This window comes from Symsagittifera roscoffensis, chromosome 2 (assembly GCF_963678635.1).
Source record: "Symsagittifera roscoffensis chromosome 2, txSymRosc1.1, whole genome shotgun sequence".
Lineage (NCBI taxonomy): Eukaryota > Metazoa > Xenacoelomorpha > Acoela > Convolutidae > Symsagittifera > Symsagittifera roscoffensis.
In genome coordinates, this window is record NC_087063.1 from 72,430,924 (window position 1) to 72,443,630 (window position 12,707).

General features: G+C 37.2%; 1 protein-coding gene across 1 annotated transcript; it reads left to right on the forward strand.

Moving 5' to 3' along the window:
• Positions 1-339: 339 nt before the first annotated feature.
• On the forward strand, positions 340-10,763 carry LOC134839208 (uncharacterized). Its single transcript, XM_063854682.1, has 4 exons — positions 340-1,318; positions 4,294-4,696; positions 8,140-8,353; positions 10,269-10,763. Exons 1-4 carry the CDS (start codon positions 457-459, stop codon positions 10,608-10,610), a joined length of 1,821 nt encoding a protein of 606 aa, XP_063710752.1. The 5' UTR covers positions 340-456; the 3' UTR covers positions 10,611-10,763.
• The last annotated feature ends 1,944 nt before the right edge of the window (positions 10,764-12,707 follow it).

Here is a 12,707-nt window from a genome sequence, read left to right on the forward strand (position 1 = left end):
GACATAGCCATGAGCTCAATATTTTAGCATAGAACTAAATTAGTTTGCTTGGCTCGGCTGATATGTTTTGAACATTAACGATTTTATGGATCCGATGTTACGATAACAACATTGAATTGGCTATAGTAGGTACGGTTAAAAGTACGAAAAGCTCAATTTGGACGCTAGCCAATCGTTTTAGGTTCTGGCTTTACTTTCCGGCATGTACTTTCGGGCGAATGTTACAATGCCTCTGCAAATGTTTCGCCATCAATGAGTGGCCCTATCGACTATATTCACGCGTTATGTGATGCTATTTTTGTTCGACATTTCAAATACTTTATTCTGTGTTTCAGATACAAAGATATGCTATGAGTATTTTCATTGAAATAATACGTTTAAAATTGTCCTCAACGGATTCTCTTTCTTCAGTGCACATATTGTTTAATGGATAAAACAAAAAAGATTGCTTGAATAATGATTTCCAACCGGAAATTTGCCCCAATATGCAGTGTCTTGTTGACATTGCTGACTCGTTTCTCTTTCGTTTTTGAAAATTTGAATTGGTTTGGGAGTAAATTACGATACGTTTTCGGACTAATTTCTCATCGCTACTGCATTCATCGGCTTACACCATACCCAAGACTGAAGTACCAAAACACCCCAACAGAAACTCCTTCTTCTTTTTTGAATAAAGTCCTTAAAGAAAGTTCAAGATTTACTTGGCGGAAAATGTATTTCCCTAATTTACCGTTTACTTCAGCGTACTCCTCTACTTCTCCGAAATTTTATGTGACTGATCGAAGTTATATAAATTGCGACGTGAATCGGTTGACTTCAGATCGACCTATACAATTAGATAATTCTATAGTTATTAACGTAGAGTCTGTTGAGACGCCGATGAATAATATTTCTCTTCCCTCGGGTGAGGACGGTAACCACAAACGTCTCTCTGACAGCGGTTCATCAGATAATTCTGAAGATTTGGTTGTTTTCACAGTGTATGAAAAGGAATGCCTCGAAGCAGATTTCCAGGACAGTGCCGAGTCATCTGAATCGGATAATGTGACTGGAGAATCTTCGGACGAAGGCGGTTGGACCAGCGACTGTGAACAACTATGCGCCCAGTTGTACGAAAAACAGACAATCAATTCAGACCATCGTCGAATTACCGAGGACTTGTCAAACATTACGTATCTGGAAAAAGCCTATTCAGAAAAAATTGATAGTAGATATTTTGAAGGCGTCAATTTATTTTTTATGACCAAAGCCGTGCGAGAATTGGATTCTGGAGAAAGCACGTCCGATGAAGATCAACCCAAAGAATTGGATTGTGGAGGTAAGTTTCGTGAACCTCATGCTATGTCTTAGTGTTAGTCTTACTGAATAAGTGGTTGGAGCTCTGCATAATGGACCCCATTTTTTGTTTTGACTTTTCTTTTTGCTTTATTGGTTAATAATCGTTAGACGGCGTTATATATTTCGCTGCAAAGTTCTTATCGGATTATAAGCTATTTCTTGCAATAATTCCAAGTTTAAAACAGTAGTACATAACTGACGCTTAACAATATTTTAAGCTTAATTTCGTTATTTATTGATTTTTCATATTTCGAAAAATCACTCTTTTTTTCAGCTCAATCAATCATCAATCAATCGTCATCATCAATTAATCATCAATACATTATTTCATTGGCGTTTCACTTGAAACATGTTTAAGAAGTCCCTATGTTGACATGTTCAAGCTCTTTTAACGTATTATTTTTTTGCTTGTTAAACCAAAGAATTTTAGCACGTTTAAGCTGGAGGCGGAGCATATTGACTTTTATTGGTTTATACGGGCTAATTGATAAAACAATGATTAGAATCGTCAGAAATACCAAGCAAATAGTTTTTTTAAATGAAGAAAGTAAATTCAGGAGCTTGGCGTTTACCCGCGGGCTTATAAAATGCCATACATACAAAATAACAGAAACAAATTTACAATGACGCCAGATACACAGAAAAACGTTACCAGATTTGCATGCCAGCTTCTTCGCACGCGGAAAGGTGCTTTGTGAACTTTCGCTCGTCGGATACTTCGAGGGCGTGACCGGCACTAGTTCCAGCACTTTGCAAAGTAGATGACTGCAGGGAACTAATGACGGTCATGTCCAGAGCGGCTGGACGACCTCGGGACCAACAGGGGAGATAAATGTCTCCCGGGCGAGAGCGAGAAGTGAGATTGGCTTTTTCTAAAACGGGGCAGAGAGCTGCCTTAGCGGCGCTGTTGAAAACGACATCGCGCAGTCTGTCATGGCGCGATATGCGGTCTCCGTCCGCTGCGCAAGCGAGGGCGTGATCGCCAAACGTATCTAGAGTCCTGGAACATTTCGAGTACGTAGACTCGCTGTTGAGTAGGGGAACTCCGAGACGATAGCAAACTGCAAACCGAAACTCGGCTACAGGAAGGGTTTATCCTAGCGCCTTCTGAGTGACTGCCGAAAGCCAGTCACCACTGTTGGGGAGCGAACAGGAGAGCAGTCTAGCTCTGTCTCGGGGCGTAGGGGAGGATGACGTGAGCTCGGACCAAGACATGGAATCAAGTAGGCTTGAAAGTTTCATTTGTGTTTCGGGGGCTCACTGAGAAACTCGAGGGAGGACGAACAATTCAACACGGTGGAGGGCACCGTGGTGTTGTGAAAGATCCGGTCAGAGAGATATTTGGTGTCAATGTAGCACCCGAGGAAGGCCACTGGGGCGATCGAAGAAGAAATTGGAAGCCCGAGGCCACCTTTAGCCACAGGCAATGAACACTGCATGCGTTGAGACGGCGAAAGGGCTGAACCAGTAATGGACTCGAGACATAAGTGAACGGCATTGTCAAAATGATCTAGACAGTTGCTAATGGAGAAGGGATCGCAAGTCCTTATGCTGAATGTGATTTTGGGAAGAGCTGCGCAGCTTCTCAAAAGATGTAATTCCAACTGAGGATCTTCCAAGAGACGGATGGGTTCCATAAAGTTTTCGCACTTTCCTACTCTTTTCAGGAACAGGGCTTGGATAAAGTCGTCATTAGTCGAATGGCAGCGCCCAGGTTCTTCAAACCACTGCTCCAAACGGTAATGGCATTAGGAAGAGCACTAAAATCCATGTTGGGGTTGGGAGACCAAGCTTCACACTTCTCAACGCTGACCTCCAAGCCGACTTTAGCCATAGATTAAACCAAATGCGGAAAAACCTGAGCGAGGAGATTAACATCGCCGACAAGGGAACCATCGTCAAAATAGTTAAATTATGCACGAGTTGAATAATTTCATTAAGTTTTTGATTGAATTTTTTCAAAAGCTAGATTAAATTACTCAAATTATGCATAATTATTTGTTTCTCTGGTAATATTGTCAATTCTTATACTTTTTTACCGATTTGCTTGTAAAAATTAATATTTTTCTGTTTTTCTGCTCTTGGACCCATTCTGCTCTTAAACCATTCTGCTTATTGACTGACCACCGTTTAAGCTTTATCGCATATTGTAATGCTTAAGAAATTTTAGTTAGTGGTGTACTAAAAGGGATTCACTAAGGGGTTACAAATCTAGTGTTCAAGTATGACTGCTCAATTCCTTTTGGTTTTCGAGATGATGTTTTTTATGATTTTTTTTCCTTTTTTCAAACTTGGATATAAACTAAGCGAACTTGAAATTCTTAACCCTATAATGGGGGTGCTGTTAGAGTATATTCAGGGGTTGCAAAGCTGGCTTCAAAATATGACTGCTCAAGTCTTTTTGGTTTTCGTGATATGGCGTTTTTTATGATTTCTTATTTTTTTTAAACTTTGATATAAAAAAAAACTAAGCGAGCTTGAAGTTCTCAACTTTATTTTTCGGTGCTGTAAGGTACACTCAAGAGTTGCAAATCTGGCGTCCAACTATGACTGCTCAAATCTTTTTGGTTTGCGTGATATGACTTTTTTCTATGATTTAAAAAAAAACTAACGGAACTTGAAAATCTCAACCCTATTGCGGTGTGCTGTTAAGGGTAAACGCAGGGGTTGCTATTTTCCCCCTTCAAATCTGACTGAGTTGTAGGAAGCTTTTTTGTACTTTCAACGATCTATTTGAAGAACCGTAGGTGCGAGCCATGCGCTAGTAGCTTTTATATATTGTTTGGATTAACCTAGGTGTTTCCTCAAATATTGTTCGAAGCTCCGTTCTGCCTCTGCGTTGAAATGAATATGAAATCGTTTCTCTTTTCAAGGCTTAAAACTCATATTAGAATTTTTGCTGCCCTTAGTTGGAAGTACGTGTGAATCTTTTGAAAAGCATTTGTGGCGTTTAAGGTTTTCCGAAGTCGGCGGTCCAGTCCACAACAAGTTATGATGACGAGCACGACAGTGGAATCAGTTCAGGAAACAGCAACCCTTCCGATTCATCCACCTGTGATGAAGATCCCAATTCGAGCAAGAACCACCTCACCTCCCATGTCCAGGCAAAGTCTTCCGCCGTCACTTACCAGTCGAGTGGTTCAAATTGTCACCGGAAGTTGACTCGTGGATCTCCTCAGTCGCCACTGATATCAGTGCGTCAACTGAAGATAACAATTCCGTCTCTAGTTTCTGGTGAACTAATTAACGGAGGTGAGCTAACGAGTCCTCCGGATATATTCGAGTCGCTCTCCAGTCAAGAATCAGACTGGGAATCGGACACCGAGTCTGAGGATGCCGAAACTCACTATCCTTCGAGGTACGTATGAGGGAACTGAAGTCCAGAACAAAAATTTGGTTTATTATTATTTAGATTAAAGATTCGGCAGTGTGAACATAGTATTTCTGCTAGCGGCTCTCTTTAAGAGTCAATGAAAGTAGTGAAGACTCTTTCTTTGGTCTTAACGGTTTTTTAGTTTTAAATTTGTTTACGTTCAACTCAATTTTGGTTTTTCGCTGTTTGACTTTTGATTTTTTAAATTTCAATTCATTTTTTGTTAAAAGGGAGACAAACTCCACTACCGAACTGCTTTAGTGTTAATGTCATCAGAAACGTGATCAAATTTTAGTTTCCCAAATAAATTTGATTTTCCCAGTGACAAAAAACTTTACCTATTGATCCAAATTTGTTTAATTTTATCAAAAAACTGCCGCTCATGAAATGTTCTAGAAACTCAAAGAGCTTTAAGACCATCTATTATTTTTCGAAAGTTATAAGAAAATACAATTGGCTATTTTTTTATCTGTTTACTTGCATTCATTGACTCTTGTCCAACTGTCTAATGATGTTTTAAATACCACCGAGGAATTCATTTCGATTCCACGGTGCAAACCTGATTCGTTAATATGATTAGTCTTGATGAGAACACAATATGAAAATCACTACCCCTATATGCTATGTCTCTTATTCTTGAACAGCCACCGAAAAAAAACCATTATCTCTGATTTACATTATGTTTTGCTTCATCTACTGTTTTTGCGTGAAAAGGACTGGCGCGGGTGACAGAAACTTGGACAGAAAGTAAAGTGAATGGAATTGAAGCGTTGTTTTTTTTACAAAACAAGCATTTTGGACGAAAAGCAAAACTTATTGCTGAAAATGAAATTCTCGAGTACAAAATGAGTATAAATCCCATTCCATATCAAAGCATTTGTTACGCTGACGATAGCAACTGTCTTGTAATCGGGAACTAGATTTTTTCCCGAAAACAACTTTTCACACACATTAGTAAGAAATTGTGAAGTTGGTTTATTAGCGAACCTAAACAAGTTTGATGACTTCTTCGTACTTGACCTAGAGGTAACGCAGTTGACTTTTTACCATATGGTCAGAGGTTCGAGTCCCGGCCGGACCTTATTTTTTCAGTACGTATGAAATTGAAAAAAAAAATCCGTCGAAAGATGAATTGTCGGACTACCGTTAGTCTGCTTATGTTTTGTCGGATGAGTTTCCACATCGGGATTTTTTTGTGTCGCCTGCAAATTTCATGGTAATTGCAAGTTTTTTTTGTAATCCTGTAATTTGTAAAATAATTAATAGCCCTGACGTTTTTTCCTTTTTCATTGGTTGTCATTTTTTTTTCGCTTAAAAATTTATAATAACCTAAATGGTTTCGGCTTATCTTTAATTGGCGTCGGCTAAATGGGCGTCGTACTACTTGTTGTCGGCTTAGTGGAAAAGCTATAAGCTCAATTAATACGGTTGGTTGTGTTTTCGACTGTTTTTCTCAAATTATTTTAGTTTCTCAAAGTTTTGGATTTTCTCAAATTTCTAACATTCCATCTTATGTTTTCCGTACTTTTACGTTTTGCTAGCTTACAGTTCTGCGCTTTCATGATATTGAAAGTGATGCGGAGCTACGCTTTGCCTCTGGGTTCGAAATGATTTATAAAACATCTGAATATAATCAAACATTTTCGAAATGCATAAATTATACAATTGTCTCGTGAAAAATTGATTTGGACTTAAGGATGCTCGAACGAAAATTAATTATACTCAGTAAACAAATTTGAGTCATTATAAAAATAAATTGCGTCTAGTTTCCCGTAATTGTTGCGACCAGTGAAATTTGGATGTGGTTTCGTTTTTTCCTTTTTTTTCCACGCAAAATCAGCTATCACATAAGTATCGGAGAGAGTCGAGTGTTATATCATATTAAATCCTTTCAGTCGTGATTCGAAAAACTTTTTAAAATTTCCAAAAAGTTCTCCCAGTGTCGAGAAAAACTTGTTTGAAATTTTTGATTCAGTTCAATTTCCAGCGAAAAACACGATCGAGTAACGTTTGATATATGGAAAATAACTTTTTTATATATAAAAGGCACACAATACTTGTTTCTACTAGTAAGAAAACAATTTTTGGATGTTTTTAGCGCTTATTTGCCAATAAAGATTTTAACAAAAAAACTTGATACGATTCATTAAAAAATTTATAAAAAAGTTGATTGAGTTTTTTTTCGTGTTTTGTTTGGTATTCATTTTTTGAGAACAAAGTTTGTCGATCATGCCTAATTCAATTATTCTCTAATTCTGTAGCATAGTTCTAGAACCCACTAAAAATGACACTAATTTGAAGAAAATTTTTTCTATGATTATGAATATGGTATTTTTCTATGTTTTATGAATATGGTCGGAACATTCTGTGCTACTTGCACAACAACCGGCTATACTTGTTGCTTTTTTTTGTTCATTTTTCTTGTCACGTCTTATTTCGCTTGCCGTCTAATTTCACTTATCGAAGAATTTTTTCTCGACTGTTTGTTGGCTTTTTTAAGAGTCAATGATCGTTATTCAGACTCTTATATAGGTCGCGATGGTTTTCATTTTTTTACAGGAAAAATCTTAAAATTTGTTCAGGATCAAATTTACTTCTTCCCGGTGTGATTTTGATTTCATTTGAAGTCAGTTCGTTTCCGTTAGGACAAGTAAAAGGACAAATAAAATTAGGACAAATAAAAGTGTTCATTGAAAGTGTTCACGTCACTTATATGGAAATTTCATTGAAGCGTTGGAAATTGATTTAGCATCTGTTCTCCTCTTCATTTGTGGCTAGTGTTTTTCAATAATTAAGCGTCCGTGGCTGAGTGGTTAGTGCGTGAGATTCATATCTCTAGGTCGTACGGTCGATTTTTAATAATTCGAGGCTAATTTCAATTTTTTCCTTTCGCAATTTATAGAGCTGCTTTTTGTTATGTTCTTGCTAGTGTTTGCGAAGCGCAGCTTCGCCTCTGTGTAAAAGAAAGGCAAACTCCGCTATCGAACAGCGAAAGTATAAAGGGCACGAAAAACGTGATAGACTTCTAGTTTCGAAGGTGGAATTTAGTACTTAATGATCCAGTTTTCTCAAATTTGGTTATTTATCTCAAATGTGTAAAGATAAATTGTTCTAGAAATTCAAAGAGTTTTAAGGCCATCTATTTTTGTTTTCGAAATTCGATAATTTAATTTTTGAAAAGATTTTTTCATAAAATAAATCGGTATTTTTTCTCTGTTTACTTGGTTCATTGACTTTTTTCCAACTGTCTGTTGGCCATGTTTTCGTTTTCCCTCAGGCAAAAGAAAATCCGCTGGCGTATTTCATTTATTGAAGTTTTTTTTGTAATTTGTCTGCTTGTCATTATTTATCGCTTCATGCATTCATATTACGAATTTTCGCAGAAACAGAAGTATGATTTCATAATCAATATGTTGGCTTTGTTCCAGGTCCTCTCAGTCGAAGATCAAAGCGGCAGCTTCGGCTGCCCCGTCCAGTGCGATTTCTCCGCCTTCTCTCAGTGGTGCTCTGCTACTGTCAGCTAACGGAACAGCAGATGGAAATGAACTAATCCAATGTTTCTGTAGTGCAGATACGATTCTGAAGTGTTCATTTTGTGTGGACAGTCGGAAGCGACTTCTGAAAGCTTCACATCAAAGAACCGTAAGACATTGTTTTCTGTAATTCACTGAAAACTGAATCGAAGGTTTTCAAGAGTAAAAAACCCCCATGGCTGCCAAAATTTAACTGCGATAGAATTGGTATGCAGAAAGAAAGTTCAAGTTTGCCGAGGCCAGTAAAGTAATAATATTCGAAATTTCGTCTACACCATAAAGCGAAACTTGGAAAAAGGATAAATAACGTGACCTGTAGGTCGTCATCTCAATGACCCTGTGATATCAAATTGTCAAAGTATAATTTCAAAGTATAATTCATATTAACTAATTAATTTTAACAATTTAAAGATTTAGGCAGTGATGTCCATTAAAAAAAGCATCTATAACTAATTTAGATTTTTCTTAAAACTTCAATTAATTAAATGCAAAACTATGAGCCCTTATTTAAATGCAAAACTATTAGATTTTGATTTAAATTGAGCAGTTTTATGTCAAAAAAGTTAAATTGCACGAGCGGTATTCAATCCGACGCCAAGGTACACAGTTTATTTGTGTCAGTTACTTTCACAGTTTTGCGAAAAATGCAAACAATGAGTTTTCGCGGAAAAATTAGTTCTTTTTTTCAAAATTGTAAAAAGTACCCTAAATTGGCAAGAAACTGCTAGAAAACAGATTCCAGAAATTTTTAAATTGTTTAAGAAAAGGTTAAATAGGTTTGGAAAAATTGAAATTGATCCCAGCTGTTTTTACACTGGCGATCAGGGTAGTGTATTCTTCCAAACAGTTTTTTTTTCTATCCTAACTCGCAAATAAAAGTGTTCTCTTATTTGGAAATTTCACTGTAGCATTCGAAATTGCATATCGTATGTTCTCTGCTTTATTTGTGGCTAGGCTAGTGTTTGATGCCTATTATGCGTTTGGCTGAGTGGGTTGGGCGACAATTCGTATTAAGCGACGACTCGTATCAATGTTTTGTTTGATGTGTAACTATTGAAAGAATTTATCGGAAACTGAATTAACATAAAAGGAATTACAGAAATCAAAGTTAAAAGCTAGTCTGTGTTGTATATTACTAATTGATTATTCTGATCGTTTTTCAATATCTCAGATAATCTTAACTGCGCTTTTTCGTATTTCCCTATCTTTGATGCCTTTTCTCCGGATCTTATTCTCACTAGCTGATTCTCAGCTAAGCTTAGTTCTCGCCGAATAAATTCAATAAACTTGTGGATGTAATTAACAAGTGAGAATCAAAAATTTAATCCCCCACAACAATTGCAATTAACAATTCGGACGCTATTTTTAATCCCCCATATCAGCAATTAAGTGTTACGAATCTTCGCTTGTTACGAATTGTCGCCCTTCAAAAAATTATGAATCGTCGCTTGTTACGAATCGTCGCATGTTACGAATTGTCGCCTCATGGGCTGATATGTTAGTGTGTGAGACTTATAATCTCCAGGTCGCAGGTTGGAACCTGAGACGTTACCAATTTTTTTTACTAATTCGGGGCTTATTTCAAATTTTACTTATTGCACCTTATAGAGCTACTTTTTGCCCTGTTCTCGCTAGTGTTTGCGTAGCGAAGCTTCGCCTCTGTGTATAATTTTCTTGAACAATTTTAATTTTTAAACTTGAATTTGCGTCTTTTAAATGGACATCTTTAGACAAACGTTTTTTTTTCGGAACCTACGACTTAACAATCATTGGTTAAGAATTAAAATAAATCATTTTATTATAAGGGGAAAAACTATTATATACGGAAATGCCGACCTCAGAAAGAATCTGGAGCGAACTTAAACTTGAGACAAGCTGGCACAGGGCAAATTGATATGTAACCGTTGTTACAATTGATTGTACATCGCATAATTTGTGTTCTACCAAGCTTTTCATTTTATATATTTTTGAAACAATGATCGATATCAATATGCAGGTACTAGAAAAAGCGGATTTAATTTTAGGTTCATTTTCCGTCGACCTCTGAAAAGTTGGAAACAACTCACTTCTTGGAAGAAACAGACGACGAAAACCAAGCAGACAGTTTTGCGAATTGCAGCAGAAATAATTCCCCCAGTAAATCAGGAACAATATATTCCCCTCCTCAACCAAGCGGTAGCAGTCGAAAATCACCGTGGGAAATGATGGCCAGAGATCGAGTCAGATTTCAGAGACGTATTTTTCTAACAGATAACAAAATATCCTATGTCTTGCTACCCCAACACAGATCACAGGTGTTCACATCCAGATTTGCTGACACGACAATAATCAGTATTTCTCAGCAGCCTTTCCAAGAATCCATGTAATTCGTTTATTCTTTTATGAAGAGATGACTGCATAGCTCGATAGTGTGAAATAGTGTATAGTTTATAGGTAAAATGACGCTTCTTACATTGTCAGTATTTAGTCTTGCTTGTTCTTTATTATTTCCGACACTAAATTCATAAATTTGCAACTCATTCGCTTTTGAAGCTTGAAAAGTTTTCCAGAAGAAGTTGAGTTTTCGTCACCAATACTGTGTGGAAGTGAATAAAAGATGCAATGAATAAAAAAATGGTAGTGAAGAGCAACCACGTAGTTTTGAAGGATTAATTGCGGATTTTTCCCGGAGTACGGCCTGTATTTAGACAACCGCGTATACATACTCGTCAGTAAGCAGACAAATATCATTTCAACCAATCAGAATCGAGATGAGAAAGCAAACTTGAGAAATAAATCATTATTCATTATAAGATTCTGCATTGTCTCGATTCTGATTGGTTAATATAGTATTTGTCTGCTTACTGACAAGTATGAAAACGCTGTTGTCTAAATACTGCTATGTAACCTTTTTTTAAATTGCGAAAGCATAGGATTGTAAGAACCGCGATTTTGTTCTCAGCAATTGGCAAAGTGGATCATATGGCCAAAAACTGATAAGATACATTCAGGATACTGGCCATCAAAACGTCAATGTGCTACGTATTTAAATTTTACTATCCCTAAATTGTTCCTCCCCTCCGCGCTAAGATTTGAGGCTTTTTCTGATTCGGTGAGTTGTTTTTAGTCTGCTGCTGAGTTTGCATTTGATTTTCGTTTTTGGTGCATGGTTCTAAATCTTTCACTATTATATCACGTTGGCTTATTTTTGGACTCAAAAAATTCTTATGTAATTTTGAAAATCAAGATTGGTCGGTAATTACAGTTTTTACCGTAAATAATCTTACAAATCTGTTAACAGTTTGAGCTTGCTATATAATTGAACCTGAACGACTTCCAGGTTCCTTCCCACTTGGCCTAGAGGCAACGCGGTTGCCTTTACACCGGACGTTATGGGGTTGGAGTCACGACCGGACCCTATTTTTTCAGTATGTATGAAATTGAATTGTCGGAATTTCGATTGTCTGCTCAAGTTTTGTCGGCTTAGGTGCCACATCACGGGTTTTTTCCTTGTGTTGTAAACAAGTTCCATTGTTTGTAGCAAGCCATTTATTTTATCTGGTAAGGTTCGTTTCTGTAATGAGTTTTTCCAAAACATGGGTTTTGTTTTGATTTACACAGCTTCTGCTAAAATCTGTAATTTGTTAAGATAACAAGACTGAATTCGATTTATTTTATTTATGTTGTCTTTTGCCCCCATTGCGGTAAAATTGTAAAAAATCCCAAACACGAAAAATTTATACAGTTTGGCAAGCACCAAATAGCGTTGCTCAAAAGGAACTCTAAGTTCAACTTAAAAATCACAGAAATATGAAACGAACTCTCAGACGCAATTATCATGGAGATCTCTGCTATAAGAAAAAACAATAACGAAGAAATTGATATTAAAGAATACAAACAACGTATTAAACAGCTACTCTAACACCGTTCCAGAGTCCACCAACATCACTTCAAAGCTCTCTTAAGAGAAATCACCAGAAAGTAACTGAAATGAAAAAAAAAATTAGGGTGAGGCTAGGAGCACGCTTGCACAGCTCTGCTCTGGTTGCTCCCATACCTCAATAGCTACCTCGACCGGGGCGACCCAAGCATTGAAAGCAAATGCCGCACATGTAAATATGGGCCACAAGACTCAATACATCTTTTCAAGTTCAAAAATTCACCCACCACATCTACGGTACAAGATCTAAGAACCGAGGCCGTTAATATAGCTAAGTTTCAACATTGAAGCTACTCTAATCTTCGGTCACTCTCCCTAGACTAAATCAATCTCCATACCCTTGAGTACCGAACGCCAAATCAAATCAGCCTCAACTCAGTCTCCATTCTCAGGAGTAATGAACAGCCCAGGCGCATCGAAACAACGTCTCGAAACACTTGAGATATTCCAGCGCCTCGAAACAACGACTATCTGACTGCAACAGTAACTTTGTTTTCAACTAAACGGTTTCGGCTTTCGGTATATTGGCTCAAACGCCTTAAAT

Coding starts and splice junctions, on each gene's coding strand:
- LOC134839208 (XM_063854682.1), top strand. CDS start 457: ATGATTTCCAACCGGAAATTTGCCCCAATATGCAGTGTCTTGTTGACA. Junction 1,319..4,293: donor CAAAGAATTGGATTGTGGAG/GTAAGTTTCGTG, acceptor GTGGCGTTTAAG/GTTTTCCGAAGTCGGCGGTC. Junction 4,697..8,139: donor GAAACTCACTATCCTTCGAG/GTACGTATGAGG, acceptor GCTTTGTTCCAG/GTCCTCTCAGTCGAAGATCA.